Source organism: Bos javanicus, chromosome 5, assembly GCF_032452875.1.
Source record: "Bos javanicus breed banteng chromosome 5, ARS-OSU_banteng_1.0, whole genome shotgun sequence".
In the NCBI taxonomy this organism is placed as follows: Eukaryota; Metazoa; Chordata; class Mammalia; order Artiodactyla; family Bovidae; genus Bos; species Bos javanicus.
This window is the reverse complement of record NC_083872.1, coordinates 59,643,995-59,670,084: the sequence shown is the minus strand read 5'-3', so window position 1 is coordinate 59,670,084 and position 26,090 is coordinate 59,643,995. Positions and strand designations below refer to the sequence as shown.

General features: G+C 35.9%; 1 protein-coding gene and 1 pseudogene across 1 annotated transcript; both read left to right on the top strand.

Annotated features, from left to right (window-relative positions):
* The first annotated feature begins 5,364 nt into the window (after positions 1 to 5,364).
* LOC133248904 (olfactory receptor 6C74-like) lies at positions 5,365 to 6,303 on the top strand. Its single transcript, XM_061419179.1, has one exon. It carries the CDS (start codon positions 5,365 to 5,367, stop codon positions 6,301 to 6,303), a length of 939 nt encoding a protein of 312 aa, XP_061275163.1.
* A 13,928-nt stretch (positions 6,304 to 20,231) lies between these two features.
* On the top strand, positions 20,232 to 21,451 carry LOC133248903 (olfactory receptor 6C3-like; annotated as a pseudogene).
* The last annotated feature ends 4,639 nt before the right edge of the window (positions 21,452 to 26,090 follow it).

Here is a 26,090-nt window from a genome sequence, read left to right as displayed (position 1 = left end):
AGAAATTTCAACAGAAGTCAAAATGCTTTAGAAATGAGGGGTGGCTTTATTTGTATATACGTCTGTACCTCTTGTGGTCAGTCTTGTCCTGGACTGCCTTCTCAAGAATGTTTTACAGCTTTGGCAGATTTTTCATTTCCTTCAGAAAATTAAAGACATTGTCTTCTAATTGGACAAATTTAGGCAGTTTTTCCCTTTGAAAAGTTGAGAATTAACTAACCTTGGGGTTCCTCTAAGGTTATTGTTGATAGAGGAGCATATTGTAAACAACACCCACTAGGGGTTCTCATGGAATGTAGAGGAAAAGGGGAAACGTGAGAACATGAAGCTCATGCTTTCACCTGTGTAGTGAATAATAAAATTTCCACCTCTGTGGCAGTAGGCTGTGTTCTTTTGTCAATATTTGTGAAGTGGTGATGGGCTAACCTGTTTGACTCTTAAGTGGAATAAAACTTCATACCGTTCTTAGATTTGTATAATATCCTGTATTTGGTAGAGTATGAGAAAGATAAATATCACAGTGATTTAAAAATTGCTTATTTTTGGCTTGCTTCACTCTGTATAATAGGCTCCAGTTTCATTCACCTCATTAAAACTGATTCAAGTGTATTCATTTTAATGGCTGAGTAATACTCCATTGTGTGGAGCCCATTATACAGAGTGAAGTAAGCCAGAAAGAAAAACACCAATACTGTATACTAATTCATATATATGGAATTTATAAAGATGGTAATGACAGACCCTGTATGTGAGACAGCAAAAGAGACAGAGATGTATAGAACAATCTTTTGGACTCTGTGGGGCGGGGGGGTGTGATTTGGGAGAATGGCATTGAAACATGTATAATATCATATAAGAAACGAATTTCCAGTCCAGCTTTGATGCATGATACAGGAAGCTTGGGGCTGGTGCACTGGGATGACCCAGATGGATGGTATGGGGAGGGAGGTGGGAGCAAGGGTTCAGGATTGGGAACATGTGTACACCCGTGGCAGATGCATGTTGATGTATGGCAAAATCAATACAATATTGTAAAGTAAAAAAATAAATAAAAAAAATAATAATAATAAATAAAATATTTAAAAGATTAAAAAAACAAAAATGAATGGAAAGTTTCAAAAAAAATTGCTTATTTTTATCTCATTTAAATATTCAGGCTGGTATGATGAAAACTCTTCATTAAGTCATCGTGTTTCTATTCTGATGTAGCCTATGATCGGCTCAGGAACCTGGGTGTGTTCTGTCTTGTTGATTCACCATTCCTACTGAGATTTTGAATACTCATGGCTCAGAATACTTCCATCCCAACTGCATTCGAACAGTGGGGGCGAGGGGAGAGAAAGAGGAGAACAAACCCCTTCTATCAAAGGATATGCCTGAAAGTTGCACAAAGTATCTCCATTTACATCTTTTGAATAGAATTTAGTCAAATAACCACAGCAAGTTGCAAGAAAGGCTAGCTACATGTACACATATATGAATATTCTATTTATAGTGAAGAAATGGAGAATGCTCAGTTATTGTGAACTATTAATTTGCATTCTACTAGACAATATCACAGACACTATTTGGAAAACAAAAAAGAACAACTTTTCTTTGGGCATGCCTGAATTGTCAATAATTACGTATTTAGCCTAAGATACAATGTTTTCTATAACAAGCTATGTTCTCCATCTAATGTTCTTACTATTTATTACTAATTAAAATAATTTTTTTTCTTTCTCCTTCAAAGCTTTATCTTTGTATCTGGGATTTCAAAACATGAATGTGTGGAAGGGCAATAATATATTAGACAAATTATACTTAATTCTTTGAAAATACATTAAAAGCAGTTATATCTATATATATATTAAATTATTTAGTGCCTAGAGAGAACACTTTATAACATGCAAATTAGTTGCCCATTGGGAAATAGTGTTCACGAATCTCATCCTCCTGAGAATTCTCCATCATCTTTAGATATTTTCCTTTGGGGCACAGAAGGTATAAACACTACCTGTGGTCAAGAGTTTATTAATTTGTATGGCACTCTGGGTAGTACATAGAAAAGTATTCAGTATATAATGGGGACTTTAAAGTAGTAGCCTAAAAACTGTGTTAAAAGTTCTAATCAAATTGTTTCAAACTTTGCAATATATGTAAAAAACTATAATCAAAGATTATGAAGTGGAGTGAAATGCATTTGGAGAGGAATGAAATATCAGTACCCTGTTCCTCATGATGACAAAAACTAAATATTGAAGCAAAGATATGTCACATAAATCAATATGCATTATGTCTTCTGTAAAGAAGATGTTGGATTTTTAAATGTTTTTGGCAGAATGATTTAGGACTCAACATATGAAAAGAATTGGTATGTTTTAAAATGTAAAGATAATATTTTCTTTTGTGTACATATGTGTGTGTATATGTATATACACATTAGTTCTATTTTACTTTATTTTTGTTAACCTTTTAAATTTTGATTTAGGGGAAAACAGTGAAAGAAGTGTAATGCAACATAACAAAAATTTAGTCTTGAAATTCTTTTTTCTTTTTGTAATTTAGCTGGTATTCACAGCATCTAACACAGCTAACCCTAACTGTGTTCATAGACCTTCTTTCTAACGGTTTGTAATGTAAATTTTTTATAGTCTCTGTTGGGGAACTGTTACTGTGATATGATTGGTGAAGCTGGACAAAGGAATGATGTGACATGATAAAATTCTTATAAGATTATTTAGATATATGCATTCTACAATCGTTGCCTTTATGATAAATTGTGTAAATGAGAAAAAAGTTATAACAGATTGCTGTACAATTTTCTGAATGTCCAAGAAAAATGGCATCTCTTTTCATTCTTAAATTTCTATATATTTATATGTATGGTTTTGATACATGAATTTGAGCAAATACACTATATTCTGGCTTTTAATTATTCATAAAAATGTTTTACTACTAAGGGGACAGCTTTAGAGAGAACACATTTTCAATTAATCTTCATGTCCACTTTTACTGGCTGTGCAAACCTGAATAATCTGTCTCACTCATTATATGCCAGTGAGGGGAGTAGTTGTAAATAGACAATATTTCTTTAATTGCACATTATCCAGACACTTAATATCCTTACAATAGGGACATATGTGTCTCTTAATATTTGTGTCACCCTATTATGTGATTCATTATGTACTGAAATTTACCAGTTAATCGTCTTTTTTAGACTATGCTACTCTCAAAATTGTTCATATTTTCAGTCTGTATTTTAGATAGAGAACAAAAAGGTAAGTATAAAAATATAAGCAGATGGAGAGAAATTTCAGTCATAAAAATTTCCTCCTTTAATATATACATATTTTAACCTTACTTTAATTTTTCCTTCAAACTCACTACCCTATCCCTGAAAACCTTTTCTTACCTCTCTTGATTTACATAGAGCTTTACCATTATGTTTATATTTCTCTTATCTTAACTTCCTCCACTTCATACAATCTCATGGTGCCATATTTATATTTCTCTCTTTGCCTCTGTATCCCTTATCCTTATTTTTCACTTTATTCTACCACATCCATTCTCAGAATCATAACCTGCAGAGGCAAACTGCAATTTCTCAATACACACATTGACTTTACAGACTGTACTTGCAGATTTTGTTTTAGCATACAAAATGGGAAGGATAGGTTACATCAGAGACTAAGGAGATGGAAATACTATAAAGAACAAAAAGTAAGACTATAAAAACATTCTATTTATTTAGCTAGTTATTTTTGGCTGGGCTTCCCCAGTGGCTTACATGGTAATGCAGGAGACCTGGGTTGGATCGCTGGGTTGGGAAGATACCCTGGAGAAAGGAATGGCAACCTACTCCAGTATTCTTGCCTGGAGAATCCCATGGTCAGAGGAATCTGGCAGCCAGTCCATGGGGTAGCAAAGAGTCGGACACAACTGAGCGACTAACACGTGCACATTTTTGGCTACTCTGGGTCTTCGTTGCTGTGCAGGCTTTCTCTAATTCCTGGAAGTGTGGTCTACTCTGTATAGTTGTAGTGTACGGGCTTTTCATTGGAGTGGCTTCTCTTGTTGAAGAGCACAGGCTCTAGAGTGCAGGCTCAGTAGTTGTGATGCAAGAGCCTACTCACTGGGCAGCATATGAGATTCTCTTGAACCCGAAGTCCAACTGGTGTCCCCTTCATTGCATGGTGAACTCTCAACCACTGGGCCACCAGGTAAACCCAAGAACAGAAAATAAGACTATTTCCAGTGCCCCATATTAATTTATATGAAATCGGATGAGGTTAGCTATGAAGATAAATGAGTCTAAAATCAGGCATTTGAGTTTGGTTAATTGAGTAAAATGGAAAAGATGTACTGCTGCTGCTGCCGCTAAGTGGCTTCAGTCGTGTCCGACTCTGGGCAACCCCACAGACGGCAACCTACCAGGCTTCTCTGTCCCTGGGATTCTCCAGGCAACAACACTGGAGTGGGTTGCCATTTCCTTCTCCAGTGCATGAAAGTTCAAAGTGAAAGTGAAGTCACTCAGTCGTGTCCGACTCTTCGAGATCTCATGGACTGTAGCCCACCAGGCACCTCCATCCATGGGATTTACCAGGCAAGAGTACTACAGTGGGGTGCCATTGCTTTCTCCTAGCTCTGTTTATTGAGGATGAATAGTGTGTGTGTGTATGAAACCGGGGCTTCAATGATAGATATAATTTTGGTTCTAGTCTGAGAACTTAATTGAACAGGAAATGGCATATATCCAAACTCATGGATGATATAAAGAGAGTAAAAACATTTATTATACTTTAAAAGTTCTTTATATCTCTGATTGCCTTACATAAAAACTATCAACAATTACTACTGTTATATAGATGATTCTCTAAAAGAACTGCAAGCTGAACTTTTAATTAATCTATCCAGATATTTTGCACATGCATCTATTACTATCTCTAAAAAAAAAACAACAACACACTTTTAAAACATGAATGAGCATTGTTTTGCTGTACATGAAAAATTGCTTTGCTGCTGCCGCTGCTAAGTTGCTTCAGTCGTGTCCGACTCTGTGTGACCCCATAGACGGCAGCACACCAGGCTTCCCTATCCCTGGGATTCTCCAGGCAAGAACACCGGAGTGGGTTGCCATTTCCTTCTCCAATGCATGAAAGTGAAAAGTGAAAGTGAAGTCACTCAATCGTGTCTCATTCTTAGCAACACCATGAAGCCTACCAGGCTCCTCCATCCATGGGATTCTCCAGCAGGAGTACTGGAGTGGGTTGTCATTACCTAACTTTAACTTAAATAGTGATTATTCCTGTTATGTCTCCCTTGGTTTCATTTTTTTTTTTTCTTTTTCTTCTATTCAGACAGAGCAATTGTCAGAAAACTGGAATGGGAAATCATACAAGGGTGGTAATGTTTATTCTAGCAGGTTTAACAAGTGACCAACAAACAAAAATTGTTTTATTTATCTTCCTACTACTCACCTACATGCTAAGCATCACTTGCAATCTTATTATCATCACGCTCACCCTGGTAGATACACACCTGAAGACCCCCATGTACTTTTTCCTTCGAAATTTTTCCTTTTTAGAAATTTCGTATACTACTACATGCATCCCTAAATTGCTGGTTATGATGGCAATAGGAGACAAAACCATTTCCTATAACAGTTGTATGACTCAACTGTTTTTTGCCTTTCTTTTTGGAGCATCTGAATGTTATTTACTGGCAGCAATGTCCTATGACCGCTATGTTGCCATCTGTAAGCCCTTGCATTACACAACCATCATGAACAGTAAAATCTGCATGCAGCTTGTCCTCAGTTGTTGGGTTGCTGGATTCTTTGTCATCTTTCCACCACTCCTCTATGGCCTAAACCTTGACTTCTGTGCCTCCAACGTTGTTGATCATTTCTATTGCGACTCCACTCCCCTCCTACAAATCTCCTGCTCAGATACAAAGTTAATCGAGATGATGGGATTCATCTCAGCTGTGGTGACACTGGTGATCACACTGGTAATGGTGATTATATCATATACCTGTATTGCCTTGACCATTCTAAGAATTCCCTCAGCTAGTCATAGGAGAAAGGCTTTTTCAACGTGTTCTTCTCACATGATTGTGATATCCCTTACTTTCGGCAGCGGCATCTTTATATATGTTAAACCTTCAGTCAAACAAAGAATATCTTTTTCCAAAGGAATTTCAGTGCTCAACACCTCTGTTGTTCCATTTTTGAATCCTTTCATTTATACCTTAAGGAACCAACAAGTGAAGAAAGCCTTCATGAATACGATACATAGAGTTGTTTCTTTCTCAAAGGAATGAATATGATTTGCACTATACATAAAGAAGATAAGCAAAAGGGCATCAATCAACAACAGCATATCCAATGTAGTTCTAATACATATTTCTTCTGCTTTTCCTTTCATTTCTACAACATTAATCTTTATTTAAAGCTTTATTTTTACACAAATTTTGTGCTAGAATTTAATTTTATTTATAGTCTTCTATAGAGATTTATTTTGAATCTCACCTTCTTTGTACATGTGAAAGAAATTGAGACACATTTTAAATTTGTTTATCTCTCAGTTCTAGTTAGTCAAGCCTAAAAGTATCCTTACATTTGAACTATATTTAAAGCAGCTTGTGATGCCATGTTATTACTATCTTTTAGTTGTTATCACTTAATACCTACTTAAATCTAATATCCATTTATATTTTTCATACTACTAATTTATTAATGTATATTCTACTTAAAATAATAGAAAATTAAAACAAATTAATACAATGTTCATATTTTAAATGTTTATTAAAATATAGTTGTTTTAATACATTCTTTAGAAATTAGTTCTTTATAAGAAAGTATATTTGACTACTATCTTATGAGCAGAATAAATGATAGGCAGGAAGAAAACTACATATAATACGTAACTGACCAGAGAATTTTATATGTTTATTTAAAAACCATAAAATGAACTATACTTTAAAGGCTATTTGGGTCTTAAACATAATTGTTGGGAAAATGTGTATTTAAACAAATTATTACATTTTTGGTGATAATTTAAGTATCATTTTTATCCATTTTGTGAAAGTAGAGCTAATGACTCTGAAGCATTATTAAACTTTTAGAAATTTTAAGAACACAAAACTTGAAGAAGATACATATATACATTTTGAGACAATCTAATTAAAATAAGACAAGGCTCTCTAAATTCCTGACTAATTTTGACTCTGCTATGTGCTAATTGGGAGGAATGTCCTTTAAAAACATAAGTTTGAGTTAAACCACTACTTTATCACTGAGCTATTCTGAAATATATATATTTTAAAGATCTATCATCTACACTGTACTTAACATAGAGCATGTACTGAAACTCTTGATAGGGATCCAGCAGTTTTAAACTAAAATGTCCCAATTACTATTTCTTCCTGTACCAAGGTAGATTAAAGTTATATCATCTGTCATCTTCATTATTTCAGTTTGTATATGAAATATCAATTTGATTATTTCTAATCATGCTGGTACCATCACCTAGGAATCCTGAATCCTCAGAGAATTTTCTACTACTTTTTGTTTGTTTTTGATTAAAATAGATCTCTAACACAACTTTTAAATAGAAGTACAATTTACTTCTTAAGAAATCTTCCATGTGAAATGCTAAAATACTTTATCCTTAAATGCTTTCACCTTTTCAGCTCTACTGAAGTAGACTGAACAACAAATATAGAATTAGAGATAAGAACTCAGTTTATTGACTACTCCATAAATGACAGAAACTGGTAGGTGTTTTATGCAAATCATATAATTTTAGAAACAACCGTGTGATATAAAAATTATTGTCATTATGCATAAGAGCAAAAGATAGCTCAGTGAAGCTACTAGAAAGAAATATCAAGAAGACAATCCTATTAATAATTGCATCAAAAAGAATAAATTGCTCTAGAAGAAATTTAACCAGGGTTGTGAAATATTTCTATTCTGAAAGTATAAAACATTGATGAAAGGCATTGAGTATGATGCAGATATATGGAAAGATATCTGGTGTTTATGGATTAAAAGAATTAATTATGTTGTTAATATATCCACACTACCCAAAGTTATCTATAGATTTAATGAAATCCCTGTTAAGATCCCTATGACATTTTTCACAAAACTAGAACAAATAATCCTAAAATTTTATGGAATCACAATAGATCCCAAATAGTCAATGAAATTTTAAGAAAAAACAACAGTGCTGGAGATCTCACACTCCCTTACTTCAGACCACACTATAAAGTTACAGTCATTAAATCAGTATAGTCTTTCAAAAAAAAAAAAAAAGACAGAGAGATCAATGGAACAGAATAGAAAGCCCAGAAACAGTGCATGATGGCTAAGTCACTTCAGTCGTGTCCAACTCTTTGTGACCCTATGGACTGTACCCCACCAGGCTCCTCTGTCCATGAGATTCTCCAGGTAAGAATACTGGACTGAGTTGCCATTCCTTAGCAAACAACTCAATTAAAAATTGGACAGAGGGCCTGAATAGACATTTTTTGTCCCCAAAGAAGACATACAGATGGCCCACAGGCACATGAAAAGGTGCTCTACATCCCTGATCATCAGGAAAAAGCCAAGCAAAACCACAATGAGATACCATGTCAAACCTATCAGCATGCCTATCATCAAAAAGACAGTAAATAATACGTGTTGGTGAGAATGTGGGAGAAAGGCAGCCCTGGTGCACTGTTGATGTGAATTTAAACTGATGTAGCCATTGTGGAGAATATCATGGTGATTACTCAAAAATTAAAAATAGAACTACCATACAATCCAGCCATTCCACTCCTGAATATTTGTCTAAAGAAAGCAAAAACAGTAATTTGAAAAAAAAATAGATGTACCCCAATGTCCACAGTAGCATTATTTATAGTAGCCAAGATATGGAAGTAACCTAAAGTCCATCAAGAGATGAATAGATAAGGAAGAAGGGGTGCCTGTATATAGGCAATTGAGTATTACTCAACCATGAAATGAAATTTTGTCATTTGTGGAAACATGATGAAGCTGAAGGGTATTATGCTTAAGGAAGTAAGTCAGACAGAGACAGAGAAATGCCAAATGTTTCACTTATATGTGGAATCAAAAATAAAATAAATTTAACAGAACAGAAAGAGACTAACAGATACAGAGAAGAAACTAGGGATTACCAAAGGGAAGAGGAGTTGGTGGAGGGTTAAAATAGGTGAAGGGGATTAAAAGATATGAAGCAATATTTTTAAAACAAATTACTTAGGGAGATGAAAATGTCAGAGTAGGAAGATGCTGAGCTCACCTCCCCCAGTGAATACATCGAAAACACATATACCTATGGAACAATTCTCACTGAAAACAAATTGGAGACTGCCAGAAAGATTGCTATACAACTAAAGGTGTAAAGAAAGATCCCCTCAGAGTCAGGTAGGAAGGAAAAAGAAGCAATCCGGTAGGGAACTTCAGCCTTAGGAGGGGACACTGAAGAAGGGAGAGGTTACATGGACTCAGAAGTCCTCTCTGGGGAGTGAGCAGTTTGAACCACATATCCACCACAGTCCTAGAGTCTAAGACTGGGAAAACAAGTTTCCTTGGCTGACTTGAAAACCCATGGGGCTTGCAGCAGGGCTTCGGGAAACTTATACTCTGTGAAGAGCATATATACTTGCTTGCTCCTGAAACAAGGTGGAAGAAGCAGATTGAAACTGCCTGGGACTCTGGTCATTTTCCCATACTGGCCACATGTGTGCCCTGGCCAATGTCAAGTGTTCACTTCAGCCCCTCTTGCTCCATGGTGCAACTCCCAACTAGGGCAAGGGGATAAAGTCAATTTAGATCTGGCACTATATCTGAACAAGGTAGGGGTGGCCTTTGCTGGTGGTACTCACAGAGGTAGCATATCAGGTCCAGTCTTGAATACTAGTGTGCCAGAGCCCCCCAAGAACACACCCTGGCTTGCAACAGGTGCCCATTCTGGCCCCTCTTACTCCAGCTCTAGCCCCTTCTGGATAAAGGTGTTGATGATGAGAGGCAGGGAGAGCACACACTTAAACGGAACGGGAAATCAGATATAACCTGACCCTCAGTGCTTCTTCTTCAGCACCAAGGGACAGTCCATATATTGATGGGGCTGTGTTGGCCTCTGACCATAGAAAAAGCCCCAGCTTACATCTGGCTCTGATTCTAGCCCCTTCATCTCCAACTGCCATCCCACCAAGTTGATAGCCGCCAGCACAGTCCAGGGGAAATAGGATTTGTACTCACTTCTGATCCAGATCTCTGGCCAAAGTCACTAGGCACACACAGACTGTCTAGTGATGCACCCACACAAGACAGCCTTCAAGACAGGGATAGATATGACTGTTTCACCGGATTTCATAAAGACAGAAATTTAAGCCACAAGAAGATGGAGTAATTTGTTTCAAATCAAACAAAAGAAATTTGAACAAACAACTAGTGAAATGAAAAAAATAATTTAACAGATAAACAGTTCAAAATATTAGTAATGAAAATGTTAACTGAACTAGGGCAAACAATAGATGAACAGAGTGATAATTTTAACAAGGAACTAGAAAATATGAAAAAAGAAAACTATCAGAGTTGGCTCTTGTTCAGTTGCTCAGTTGTGTCTGACTCTTTGGACTGCAGCATGCCAAGCTTCCCTGTTCTTCATTATCTCCTGGAGTTTGCTCAGACTCATGCCCATTAAGTGTGTGATAATATCTAATCATCTTATCCTCTGTCATCCCCTTCTCCTCCTGCCTTCAGTCTTTCCCAGCATCAGGCTTTTTGCCAATCAATCAGCTCTTCACATCAGGTGCCCAAAGTATTGGAGCTTCAACTTCAGCATCAGTCCTTCCAATGAATATTCAGGACTGATTTCCTTAAGGGTTGACAGGTTTGATCTCCTTGCTGACCAAGGGACTCTCAAGAATGTTCTCCAAAAACATAGTTTGAAAGCATCAGTTCTTTGGAATTCTGTCTTCTTTATGATTCAGCACTCACATCCATACATGACTACTGGAAAAATTATAGCTTTGACTATATGGATTCTTGTTAGCAAAGTGATGTCTCTGTCTATGTTTTTCTTACCTTTCCTCCAAGGAGCAAATGTCTTTTAATTTAATGGCTGCACTCACCTTCCACAGTGATTTTGGAGCCCAAGAAAATAAAGTCTGCTACTGCTTCCACTTTTTCCCTATCTGTTTGCCATGAAGTGATGTGACCCAATGCCATAATCTTAGTTTTTTGAATGTTGAGTTTTAAGCCAGCTTTTTCACTCTCTTCTTTCACTTTCACGATGAAGCTCTTTAGTTCCTCTTTGCTTTCTGCCATTAAAGTGGTATCATCTGCATATCTGAGGTTGCTGATATTTCTCCTGGAAATCTTGATTCCAGCTTGTGAGTCATCCAGTGCAGCATTTCATATGATGTACTCTGCATATAAGTTAAAAGGCAGAGTGACAATATACAGCCTTGGCATACTCCTTTTTGAATTTTGAACCAGTACATTGTTCATGTCCAGTTCTAAATATTGCTTCTTGAACTGCATACAGGTCTCTCAGGAGGCGGGTATTCCATTCCAGGGGGTCTGGTATTCCATCTATAAAAATTTTCCACAGTTTTTTTTGTGATCCACACAGTCAAAGGCTTTAGCATAGTCAATGAAGCAAAAATCGATGTTTCTCTGGAATTGTCTTATTTTTTTCTATGATCCAGTCTATGCTGGCAATTTAATCCCTGGTTCCTCTGCCTTTTCTAAATCTAGCTTGCACATCTGGAATTCTCAATTCAAGTACTGTTGAAACCTTTTTTGAAGGATTTTGAGCATAATCTTGCTAGCATGTGAAATAAAAGAAATTTAAAGGTACTTTAAATACTGGTATTGCTTTTCTTTGGGATTGGAATAAAAAATGCCCTTTTCCAGTCCTGTGACCATTGCTGGATTTTCCAAATTTGCTGGTATAATGAGTGCAGCACTTCAACAGTATCATCTTTTAGGACTTGAAATAGCTCAGCTGGAATTCCATCACCTGTACTAGTTTTGTTTGTAGTAATGCTTCCTAAGGCCCACTTGAGCCACGCACAGGATGTCTGGCTCTAGGTGAGTTACCACACGATCATGGTTATCTGAGTCATTAAGAGCTTTTTTGTACAGTTCTTCTTTATATTCTTGCTACCTCTTGTTAATATCGTCTGCTTCTATTAGGTCTTTCCATTTTTTGTCCTTTATTGTGCCCATCTTTGCATGAAATGTTCCCTCGATATCTCCAACTTTCTTAAAGAGATCTCTAGACTTTCACATTCTATAGTTTTCCTCTATTTCTTTTCATTGTTCGCTTAAGAAGGCTTTCTTATATCCCCTTGCTGTTCTTTGAACCCTGCATTCAGTTGGGTATATCTTTCCCTTGCCTTTCACTTCTTTACTCAGTTATTTGTAAGGCCTCCTCAGACAACTATTTTGACTTCTTCCATTTCTTTTTCTTGGGGATGGTTTTGTTCACCACCTCCTTTACAAGGTCATGAACCTCTATCTATAGATTGTAAAGCACCCTAACAGGTCTAATCCCTTGAATCTATTCATCACTTCCATTGTGTAATCATAAGAGATTTGATTTAGGTCATACCTGAATTACCTAGTGGTTTTCCCTACCATGTTCAATTTAAATCTGAATATTGCAATAATTGATGATCTGAGCCATAGTCAGCTCCAGGTCTTGTTTTTGCTGACTGTATAGAGCCTCTCCATCTTTGGCTGCAAAGAATATAATCAATTGGATTTCGGTATTAAACATCTGGTGATGTTCATGTGTAGAGTCGTCTTTTGTGTTGTTGGAAGAGGGTGTTTGATATAACCAGTGTGTTCCCTTGGCAAAGCTCTGTTAGGCTTTGCCCTGTTTCGTTTTCTACTCCAAGGCCAAACTTACCTGTAAGGATTAAAGTCATACATATCCATTAATTATAATCATAAAATAAAGGATCATGAGAGAAGACACACAGACAGAGTAAACAAGTTAAACAAATATGAAATATCAGTCCAAGTAAACAGGTTTTGAAAATATATATTTTATATAGTATGAGAAAAATAGCATAGCATGTAAAGCAAAAAATAATTTATTTCTATCTTTAATAGTCATGCTGTGAAAGGTTATTGCTGAGCCATGAAAGATACCAGAATTCTTGGCCGCTGGAGGAGAGGAATTCAATCCAGGGCCAATGATAGCCCTTGATTGCTCAGAGCTTTTGTGTAATCAAGTTTTATTAAAGTATAAAAGAGATTGAGAAAGCTTCTGACATAGACTTCAGAAGCAGGCAGAAAGAGTGCCCCCCTGCTTGTCTTTAGCAGAAAGTTATGGTGTTGGACGGGAGGCCTGGTGTGCTGCAATTCATGGGGTTGCAAAAGTTGGACACGACTGAGTGACTGAACTGAACTGAACCATATACCTACTAGCAGGCTGCTAATTAGAGAAAGCAAATATCTCAAAACTCAGAGAGAGGCAAAAGCCCTCTCACCTACAACATGCATTTTGAGACAACATTGGCTAAAGGTGAGTCATCCTGGGCCATTAAACGATTGACATGAATCTTGAAGAAAGGCAGGTTTCCAAGGAAATACATAATCTTAATAACACAGATTAGGAGAATAATTGTATGAGTAAAGCATACTGGTTTGTTGAGCCATTATCGGTTCTAGTCTTAGTTGGGACAGACTTGAAGAGAGACAGTTCAGTTCAGTTCAGTTCAGTCGCTCAATCGTGTCTGACTCTTTGCGACCCCATGGACTGCAGCACACCAGCCTCCCTGTCCATCACCAACTCCTGGAGATTACTCAAACTCATACCCATTGAATTGGTGATGCCATCCAATCATTTCACCCCCTGTCGTCCCCTTCTCCTCTCACCTTCAATCTTTTCCAGCATCAGGGTCTTTTCAAATGAGTCAGCTCTTCGCATCAGGTGGCTAAAGTATTGGAGTTTCAGCTTCAGCATCAGTCCTTCCAATAAATATTCAGGACGATTTCCTTTAGGATGGACTGGTTGGATCTCCTTTGTAGTCCAAGGGACTCTCAAGAGTCTTCTCCAACACCACAGTTCAAAAGAATCAATTCTTCGATGCTCAGCTTTCTTTACAGTCCAATTCTCACATCCATACATGGCTACTGGAAAAACCATAGCCTTGACTAGATGGACCTTTGTTGGCAAAGTAATGTCTCTGCTATTTAATATGCCATCTAGGTTGGTCATAACTTTTCTTCCAAGGAGTAAGTGTCTTTTAATTTCATGGCTGCAGTCATCATCTGCAGTGATTTTGGGGTCCCCCTAAAAATAAAGTCTGCCACTGTTTACACTGTTTCTCCATCTATTTGTCATGAAGTGATGGGACCAGATGCCATGATCTTTGTTTTCTGAATGTTGAGCTTTAAGCCAACTTTTTCACTCTCCTCTTTTACTTTCATCAAGAGACTCTTTAGTTCCTTCTCACTTTCTGCCATAAGGGTGGTGTCATCTGCATATCTGAGGTATTGATATTTCTCCCAGCAATCTTGATTCCAGCTTGTGCTTCCTCAAGCCCAGCGTTTCTCATGAATATTCTGCATATAAGTTAAATAAGCAGGGTGACAATATACAGCCTTGATGTACTCCTTTCCTGATTTGGAACCAGTCTGTTTTCCATGTCCAGTTCTAACTGATGCTTCCTGACCTGCATACCGATTTCTCAATAGTTGAGTTTGGTGGTCTGGTGTCTAGGGTAAATACCTAGTTCATTAACATAGCTTAAGGAAAACATTTCCATAAGGAAAATACATTGGTTAGCTCAAGGTTTGAGAAAAGTTAAGTTCAGGTGGAACCAGGTGTCATCATTGCAACACAGAATTTTTTAAAAATCTCTTTTTAATTTTCTATCAGTTCAGTTCCGTTCATTTCAGTTGCTCAATCGTGTCTGACTCTTTATGACCCCATGAATCGCAGCATGCCAGGCCTCCCTGTCCATCACCAACTCCCAGAGTTCACTCAGACTCACGTCCATCGAGTCGGTGATGCCATCCAGCCATCTCATCCTCTGTCGTCCCCTCCTCCTCCTGCCCCCAAACCCTCCCAGCATCAGAGTCTTTTCCAATGAGTCAAGTCTTTGCATGAGCTTGCCAAAGTACTGGAGTGAGAAGGGGAAAAAAATCTGAACTTGTAATTTGTTTCCTCCTTTTGCTTAAGAAAGATATAAAAAATGCCTTGACACTTGCAGCCTATTTTCTCCGGCCTCTAGCCTTCTTTGCCTGTTACCCTCTCAGCTGGTATGCTAAAACTCCTCCATAATGTGATTCTGTCTTTATGTTGGTATGGTCTACAGTCCTGTCAGGAACCTATGTGTGTTCTATCTTGTTTATTCATCATTTCTACTGTAATTGATCATAGCCACGGCTCCAAATGGCTTGCCATCACATCTGCATTTCAGCAGTAAGGGGGATCAAGAGGAAGAGGAGTGAAAATTCCATTTTTCAGAGTATGATCCCTGGAAGTTGCACAGATATCTCCATTTACATCCTTTGGACAGAATTTTGGCACATGGCTGCAACATGTTGCATGATTGGCAAGGTATAGACATACATAAAGGGTTTAAAACTATAGAAGTGGAGAATTCTTACTTATTATGAATCTTTAGCTGAAGATCAAATAAAAAAATATCACAAAGACTATTTGGATAAAAAATGGTTTTTGAAAAAGAAACTGAGGGCATATGGGACATGAAATGCTAGGTGTGTCTGAAGAATTAGTGATACTGCATTTATACTGAGATATAATGTTTCCTGGACAGGCTAATCATCTTATATTGTTACTTCTTGTTATCAACATAAGCAATGTTTTCTTTTCCTGCTTCCAGATCCTACCTATGTGTCTGGGATTTCAAAACATGAGTGTGTGGAATAAACATTCTTGTTGGAGACATTTATACTGAGATCTCTGGGGACATAGTTAAAGGTATATATATATATATATATAATATATAATTTCACTGTTAAAAATATTTAGTGCCTGGGGAGAACATTTGAATAATAAATGTTTGATCTTTGCAATTGGTGTTCTTAGATTTCCTATCCTCCTGAGAATAATTCACAAATTTTAGATATCCTCCTACAGAGCACAGAAAGCATAAATACTCCATGGGTCAAGTGTTGGTTTATTTTATGGCATTTTGGGTGATACTTAAAAAAATATTCAATACATAAATATGTATTTATTTGTGTACCTTTCTAAGAATTTGTCCATTTCTTCTAGATTGTTAATTTATTTTATTTTTTTTAAATATGAAAAATGTATTTATTTTAATTGGAGGTGAATTACTTTACAATATTGTATTGGTTTTGCCAGACATCAGCATGAATCACCCACAGGTATACACGTGTTCCACATCCTGAACCCCCCACCCTCCTCCCTCCATGTACCATCCCTCTGGGTCGTCCCAGTGCACCAGCCCCAAGCAACCAGTATCATGCATCGAACTTGGACTGGCGATTCATTTCATATATGATATTATACATGATTCAATGCCATTCTCCCAAATCATCCAACCCTCTTCCTCTCCCACAGAGTCCAAAAGACTGTTCTATACATCTGTGTCTCTTTTGCTGTCTTGCATACAAGGTTATCATTACCATCTTTCTAAATTCCATATATATGCATTAGTATACTGTATTGGTGTTTTTCTTTCTGGCTTACTTCATGCTGTGTAACAAGCTCCAGTTTCATCTACCTCATTAGAACCGATTCAAATGTATTCTTTTTAATGGCTGAATAATACTCCATTATTTATATGTACCAGTGCTTTCTTATCCATTCATTTGCTGATGGACATCTAGGTTGCTTCCATGTCCTGGCTATTATAAACAGTGCTGCGATGAACACTGGGGTACACGTGTCTCTTTCAATTCTGGTTTCCTCAGTGTGTATGCCCAGCAGTGGGATTGCTGGGTCAGAAGGGAGTTCTATTTCTAGTTTTTTAAGAAATCTCCACACTGTTTTCCATAGTGGCTGTACTAGTTTGCATTCCCACCAACAGTGTAAGAGGTTTCCCTTGTCTCCACACCCTCTCCTGCATTTATTGCTTGTAGACTTTTGGATCGTAGCCATTCTGACTGGCGTGAAATGGTACCTCATCATGGTTTTGATTTGCATTTCTCTGATAATGAGTTATGTTGAGCATCTTTTCATATGTTTGTTAGCCACCTGTATGTTTTCTTTGAAGAAATGTCTATTTAGTTCTTTGGCCCATTTTTTGATTGGGTAGTTTATTTTTCTGGAATAGAGCTGCAGGAGTTGCTTGTATGTTTTTGAGATTAGTTGTTTGTCAGTTGCTTCATTTGCTATTTTTTTCTCCCATTCTGAAGGCTGTCTTTTCACCTTGCTTATAGGTTCCTTTGTTGTAGCAGAAGCTTTTAAGTTTAATATTGGAAATAAAAGCAAAATTAAACAAATGGGATCTAATTAGGCTGTTCATTTAGTAATGGAAAAATTTAATACAGTAATCAAAAAACCTGAAGAAAAACAAAGTGCTAATCAAAACATGCACAAAGTTGCCATAAAATGATCTGAGAGAAGAATCGTATGTTGAGGAGTTGAGTGAGATCTGTTCAGAGAAGAATGGAATATCAGTGTGCTCTGTTCAGCATGATGACAAAAGTATTAACTACTGGGCAGAGATGATTTTGTCTGAATAAATCTGTGTATATATCTTCTTAAAAATTGTTTGAAATTTTAAGTATTTTGGGGAGACTGATTTAGCACTGAAAAACATGATAAGAATTGGTATGTGGAAAATTTTAAATTTAAAAACTGGATTTCCTTTTAGATATGTTTTAATTCACTTTTGTTCTATTTTTATCATTAAACTTTAACCTCACTTTTCCAATCATTTAAACATTGTTTTAGGAAAGGCATATGGAATACACAGGTGATTTATTATTGAGAAGCTTTTCTTTTTCAAATATATTTCACTTTCATAATAGCTAATACAACTAAACACTATTGCATTCATAGGCTGACTTCTAATGGTTTTGTAATTGGACTTTATTATTTTTTTTTTTTACAGTGTGTGTTGGGGAAAGTTTCTGTGTTAAATTGTTTAAGTTGAAGAAAGATAATTTGACATGGTAAAGTTTGATTTAGGTGTTTAGTATATGCATTCCTACAATTTTTGTCATTGAGTCATTTGTGTAAATAAACATTTATTATTGATTGCTCCATAATTATTTGCATATAAAGTGAATGTCCAGGAAAAATAATAGTCTCTTCCTTTACCCATATTTATCTACATTATTAACTTCATGATTTCGACAGCAGATCTTATTTCCTCATCTTCAGATCAGATCAGATCAGTTGCTCGGTCGTGTCGACTCTATGCGACCCCATGAATCGCAGCACGCCAGGCCTCCATGTCCATCACCAACTTCTTTATCTAAGAATTCTCCTATAAATCCCTCTGGATATTACTGAAAACAACTTTCATTTGTCCATATATGATTATTTTTATTTTTGTTGCTCTATTTTCAATAATAGCATATGTTTCAGAGATTAGAAATAAACCTGGATATTCTAAATAGAGAAAACATTATCTTCTCTATCTCCCATAACAAAAGCTTGATCATTTTATGTGTTTGATGAGGAAGATACCAAGGAAGTAACATTTCCCTAGAGATATCATTAATCATTTTTTGTTTAAGAAATATGCTATATTTGGTCTAAAACTATTTATACAAACTTTGACTTGTCTAAGAAGACAATTTTAGAAAATACACTCTTTCAGCTCTTCATCCCATTTCCCAGTTGTTAGCTATACAACCCTGAACGATTCACCCTCACTTGAAATATGCCTGTCGTTGAAAATAGTTATATCTAGGTAATGTTTCATAACTTTTACATGTTAGCCATCCATTTTAATATTTTTATGATATGGAAATGTATGCTTCATAAACTTTTGTCAATAATTCTGAGATTTATTATGTGTTTGAATTTTACCAAATACTTACTCCTCATCTCTTAGGCGTGTTGATCTCAAAACTGGTCATCGTTTTTAGTCTGTGCTTTAGACAAAGAATAAAATGGCAAGTGTAAATAACAAGTAGATGGAGAGAAATTTCATTGGTACCTACTATCTTCTTGTAAATTTTATTTATTAATTTTATATACTAAGTTGCACATTTTTAATAATATGTACAGTTTTAATTTTATTAAATTTTACTTATTATTTACACATTTTAATAGCTTTTCTCAAATTCACTGTCTTATCACTAAAAACCCAACTTACCTTTCTAGGTTTCCATAAACTTCGTCTTTATCTTTCTCTTGCTTTTAATTCTGACACCTCATATAATTTCTTGAGTACATAGTTATGCATTTCTATCCACTCCTAAATCCTGCTTTTTTTTTTTTTTTCATTTTCACTTTAGCTGACCTACACTTATAGTCAAACCATGTAGAGGAAAAGTTTTCTTGTTATATATTCAGGTCATCAGAATATTCTTGCTTATATTTTTTTCAGAACACAAACTGGAAAGGATGAGGATGGTGATAGATATCAAGGGAATGTAAATACCAGTAAGGACACCAAATAAGTATATTCCTGATGTCTCATATTCATACACGTAAAACTGGATCTCATTTGCCATGAAAGTAAATGAAACATTAGTCAGAAATTTGAATTTGATTGAGTAAAATGGCAAAAGTGTATTAGTCCTATTTACTGATGATAGCTAGGGGTGTGCATGTGCATGTGCATGTGTGTGTGTGTGTGTGTGTGTGTTTGTGTTAAATACAAAACATGAAGTGATGATGTGTATTCAGGTGCTCTTATGAAAAACAGAAAATGACATCTATCATAATTCTTCCCCAAAATTAAGAGTGGAAAAGCAAGCATGTTTCTATGCTTTAACAGTCTGCTTAATTTTCCTTGAATTTATTCACTTAAAATCAACCAACAATTAATATGATCACATATATTATTCAGTGGTGAAATTAGAAGGGAAACTTTGAATCAACTGTCCAGATATCCTGGAAATGCAAAGGATTGTTTTTCATGGCATTAACCATTTTTATAACATGAAGGATCAGTGTGTTACCCATCTGAAATTTCAATTTGCTAACTCTACCTTAGACACTAGTTATCTCCCTTGTCATTTTCCCATTGGGAACATTGTTTTCTTCCTTTCCATTTTTTTTTTCTATGTTGACCTCGTAAAGTAGAGGGCATTAATGGGAAATCACACAAGAGTGACAGTGTTTATCTGGCAGGTTTGACCAATGACCCACAAATGAAAATTGTATTATTTATCTTCCTACTTCTCACCTACTTGTTAAGCATCACTGGTAACCTCACCATCATCACTCTCCCCATGGTGGATTCTCACCTCAAGACCCCCATATATTTTTTTTCTTCAGAATTTTTCCTTTTTAGAAATATTCTTTACTACTGCTGCTGCTGCTAAGTCGCTTCAGTCGTGTCCGAATCTGTGCGACCCCATAGACGGCCTCCCACCAGGCTACTCTGTCCCTGGGATTCTCCAGGCAAAAACCCTGGAGTGAGTTGCCATTTCCTTCTCCAAAGCATGAAAGTGGAAAGTGAAAGTGAAGTCGCTTAGTCGTGTCCAACTCGTAGCGACCTCATGGACTGCAGCCCACCAGGCTCCTCCATCCATGGGGTTTTCCAGGCAAGAGTACTGGAGTGGGGTGCCATTGCCTTCTCTGACTACTACTACTACATGCATCTCTAAATTTCTAATTATTATGGAAATGGAGGACAAAACTATTTCCTATAATGGTTGTATTGCACAGTTGTTTTTTAGCTTATTACTTGGAACATTTGAATTTTACTTTCTGGCAGCTGTGTCCCATGACTGCTATGTTGCCATCCATAAACCCCTGCATTATACAGCCATCATGAACAGTAAAATCTGCACACTTCTTGTCTTCTGTTGTTGGATTGCTGGCTTTTTGATCATCTTTGTACCTCTCTTTTTAACCCTAAGCCTTGGCTTTTGTGCTTCTAACATTGTTGATCATTTCATGTGTGACCCAGCTACCTTCCTGCAGATCTCCTGCTCAGACACACAGCTCACTGAGACAATGGGATTCATTTCTGCTTTGATGACTCTTGTGGTCCCATTGTCAATGGTATTCACATCACGTACCTATAATACATTAACAATTCTGAAAATCCCTTCAACTAATGAGAGGAAAAAAGCGTTTTCAACATGTTCTTCTCACATGATTGTGATATTCTTTTCCAATCGCAGCTGCATCCTCATGTATGTTAAACCATCAGTCAAAGAGAATCTTTTTAAAAGGGAATAGCACTACTCAATACCTCCATTGCCCCACTTTTGAATCCTTTCATCTATAGCTTATAGAACCAACAAGTGAAAAAAGCCTTAGTGAATATAATACACACAGTTGTTTCTTTTTCAAACAAGTGAATATGTTATTGCATGATGTATTAAGAAAATAAATGAAGGTGTCAATAATAATAATAATAATAGTGTATATAATTGTAGTTTCCTCCCTTTTATTATATTTGATAATCATCTTTCTCTCTTTTCACAGTTATTTTTACAAAAGCCTTGTTTCAATGAAGCTAATTTTCTTCATGTTCTTCAATAGAAACTTTTTTCTCATCTCTCTTCCTTTTCCTCTGATTATATGAAAGTAGTTATACCAGTTTTCAAAGTGTTTCTTTTCTCTTTGAGTTTTAGTTATCAGGAATATAAACTAGTTTTATGTAAGTTATATTTAATGTAGCAAGCAATGTAAATATTATATCACATTTGTATTTAGGTTCAGTTCAGTTCAGTCACTCAGTCATCTCTGACTCTTGGCAACCCCATGAACTGCAGCATGCCAGGCTTCCCTATCCATCACTAACTCCCTGATTTACTCAAACTCATGTCCATAGAGTTGGTGATGCTATCCAACCATCTCATCCTCTTGTTGTCCTCTTCTCCTCCTGCCTTCAATCTTTCCCAGCATCAGGGTCTTTTCTACTGAGTCAGGTCTTCACATCAGGTGGCCAAAGTTTTAGCTTCTACATCAGTCCTTCCAATGAATATTCAGGACTGATTTCCTTTGGGATTGACTGGCTTGATTTCCTTGCAGTCCAAGAGACTCTCAAGAGTCTTCTCCAACACTACAGTTCAAAAGCATCAATTCTTTGGCTCTCAGCTTTCTTTATAGTCCAACTCTCACATCCATACATGACTACTGGAAAAACCATAGTTTTGACTAGATGGACCTTTGTTGGCAAAGTAATGTCTCTGCTTTTTAATATGCTGTCTAGGTTGGTCATAACTTTTCTTCCAAGGAGCAAGTGTCTTAATTTCATGGCTACAGTCACCATCTGCAGTGATTTTGGAGCCCCTCAAAATAAAGTCTGTTACTGTTTCCATTGTTTCCTTGTCTATTTGCCATGAAGTGATGGGATCAGATGCCACAGTCTTAGTTTTCTGAATGTTGAGATTTAAGCCAACTTTTTCACTCAGAAGAGTGAGGCTCTTTAGTTCTTCTTTGCTTTCTACCATAAGTGTGGTGTCATCTGCATATCTGAGGTTAAATAGTAATATTAATTTACATTTGTAATACTACCAATCTATTCATGCATAATCTACTTAATGAGCTGAGAGAAACGTGTAGCAGAGATGAAACATTAATGCTATTGTTCAAATTAGGAAATATTTTAAGAAATGATTGCTATGTGACTTTCTATAGGAACTAGTTGTTTCTATTTGAGAATTGTTAAGTTTTATTAGTGGTTCAGTTATGAAAGAAAAGTGCATTATCTTGCTGGTTTTTCTTTTTCCTTGTGTATTAGTTTTATTTTTTTTAATTTAAATTTATTTATTTTAATTGGAGGCTAATTACTTTAAAATATTATATTGATTTTGCCATACATCAACATGAATCTGCCATGGGTGTACATGTGTTCCCAATCCTGAAACCCCCTCCCACCTCCCTCCCCATACCATCCCTCTGGGTCATAATAGCCAGGACATGGAAACAACCTAGATGTCCACCAGCAGATGAATGGATAAAGAAAGCTGTGGTACATATACACAATGGAATATTACTCGGCCATTAAAAAGAATACATTTGAATCTGTTCTAATGAGGTGGATGAAACTGGAGCTTGTTACACAGCGTGAAGTAAGCCAGAAAGAAAAACATCAATACAGTATACTAATGCATATATATGGGATTTAGAAAGATGGTAATGATAACCTTGTATGCAAGACAGCAAAAGAGACACAGACGTCTAGAACAGTCTTTTGGACTCTGTGGGAGAGAGAGGATATGGGATTTAGAAAGATGGTAATGATAACCTTGTATGCAAGACGGCAAAAGAGACACAGACGTATAGAACAGTCTTTTGGACTCTATGGGAGAGAGAGGTGGGGGATTATTTGGGAGAATTGCTGGTTTATTTTAAAAATTAAAATTAAAAATGAAATACAATGTTTACATACCCAATAAGCACCCCCTTCAATAACTTGCAACACTTCTGAAGCTAATTGGAGAGTGATTGTAAATATCTGTTAAATGAAAGAGAACAATGCTAACAAAATGTATTGATTCCTTCAGAGTGTCATACATATGGACATAGAAATATATGCCGATATGTCCTAACAATGAAACCAAATTAGTAGAATAAGCTGAATTTTTCCTTCCTTAAGTAATTTTGAAATTCCTATACTTAATATTCCTATTATACCTTTGTTGGTAATAATCTGGATTTTATTCATCAAAGGAATTTCTATGTTTGACCAAAATTTTAAAATATGAAATATGATTAAAACATTTTCACAGAGGCTGATTCATGTCAGTCTATGGCAAAAACCACCACAATATTGTAGAGTAATTAGCCAATTAAAATAAATAAATTAATTAAAAAATTTTCACAGGTACACAGTATGTTTCATGATTTTTTGCCAGAAACATATAAGCATTAAACCATAATATATTTTTTACTTCTTTTTTACTTTACCTATGGGTCATGATTTGAATACTATCTAAAATAATAGAATAAAATGTAGTCAGGGAGAAATATACATATATTATGTAATTGATTGGATTATTTTACAGATTTCTGTTCAGCTTGGTAATGAGGTGAACATTAAAAGAAATTTCACTCATAAATAGTGTTTTTGAAAGAGTAAAATAATTGCATTTTCTCTTGATTATTTGTATATCTACATCTTCCATTTTGAGAAAATAGATATAATGATCATGGAGCATTATATAACTTCTGTAAGTTTTAAGAGCATGTAAGTGAAAATAATATATATATATATATATATATATATATATATATATATATATATGGTATATATATGTATGCATGTTCCATATTGAGACTGTCTAACATAGGAAAAGCTTAAGAATCTCTCAATATTCTCAAGTTATGATTCTGTTATGTGTTAACCAAGATAGAGTTTGGTTAAAAATACATCGCCTTCCAGTTAAGCCATTAATTTTTCATTAGAGTACTCTGAAATGCTTCATTTAAATATTTTCAATAGTTACTTGCCATAAAAGATACACTCACACTCCTAATAAGGACCTAGCATTATTGAACAGGCATCCTCACTCCCACTCTTCTCTTCCCAATTCCAGGAAGATTAAAGTTATACTCTCAATCTTTACTGCTTCAAATAGTCTATGATATATCACTTCCCATTAGCACTGACCTCTGAATTCTGATTCCTCAGTAGTTTAATAGTATTATTGTTGTTTTTAATTGTCTTGAATATGTAGCACAGCTTGTCAAATTTAGGTAGAGCTTCTTAAGAGAAAGTAGGACTCTTTGTGCCCCCATGGACTAGAGTCCATGGGAATTTTCCAGGCCAGAATTCTGGAGTGGCTAGCCTTTCCCTTCGCCAGGGGATCTTCCCAACCCAGGGATCGAACCCAGGTCTCCTGCATTGCAGGCAGATACTTTACTAGCTGAGCCACAAACATTTAGAATATATTGGTGGTGGTTTAGTCACTAAGTTGTGTCTGACTATTGCGACCCCATGGACTGTAGCCTGCCAGGTTCCTCTGTCCATAGGATTCTCTGGGCAAGAATGATGGAGTGGGTTGCCATTTCCTTCTCCAGGGGATCTTCCTGACCCAAGAATTGAACTCAGGTCTTCTGCATTGGAGGCAGATTCTTTATCAACTAAGCTACCAGGGAAGCTCTTTAGAATATATTACAACTATTCTTTTAATATCATGAGAAAGTATAATTCAAAAGTCATACACCTTGATTCTTTAAAACATTCATATTGTAGGAGTCACACTGGAAATATTTTAAAAAATGTGTTTTGACAAATAGGGACTAAACAAATTATTTAACAGGAAAGAAGTCTTAGAATATCATGATCTCAAAAGCAGTTTGCTATATGACTGTATCATATGATACTTACGCAGAAAAAATAGGTGCTCATGAATAGGATTCTGAAAAAGTTTCTTTCTTTGCTTGTCAATTTAATATTACCTTTCACTAGTTATCATGTGGTTTCAGTAAATACATAAAAGAAAATTGAGAACCAATGACTGGAGATAGAGTTCATTCAGCTTAGACTGACAGATTCACCATACTGTAAATTGTTATTTTCCTGTTTCTATTTTGCAAGAGTAATAATGTAGACTATGACTGAGAGGTTATCCTCTTGATCCTGCTGAATTTTTTCCTAAACATTTTACTATATTTTTTCCTCTGAAATTTCTCCTTCTAAAGAATCTCATCCCCACTGGTCTATAAATTCCTGATAACCACTGTGAAGTGAAGTGAAGTGAAAGTCAGTCAGTCCTGTCCAACTCTGTGACCCCTTGGAATACAGTCCATGGCATTCTCCAGGCCAGAATACTGGAGTGGGTAGCTGTTCCCTTCAATGTTTCATATTGTCTTCTTTCATGAACCTTTATTCCTCTACTTCTAATTATTGGCTAAGTATTCCTTGGACTCTTCATACCAATTATTTTACATTGGTAATTAGCTCTTTATTGAAATTATTTCTCATTATTTTCAAACTGTAAGGTAAATATGTATGGATATTCTTGAGTTTCTTTTTATTTCTGTTAT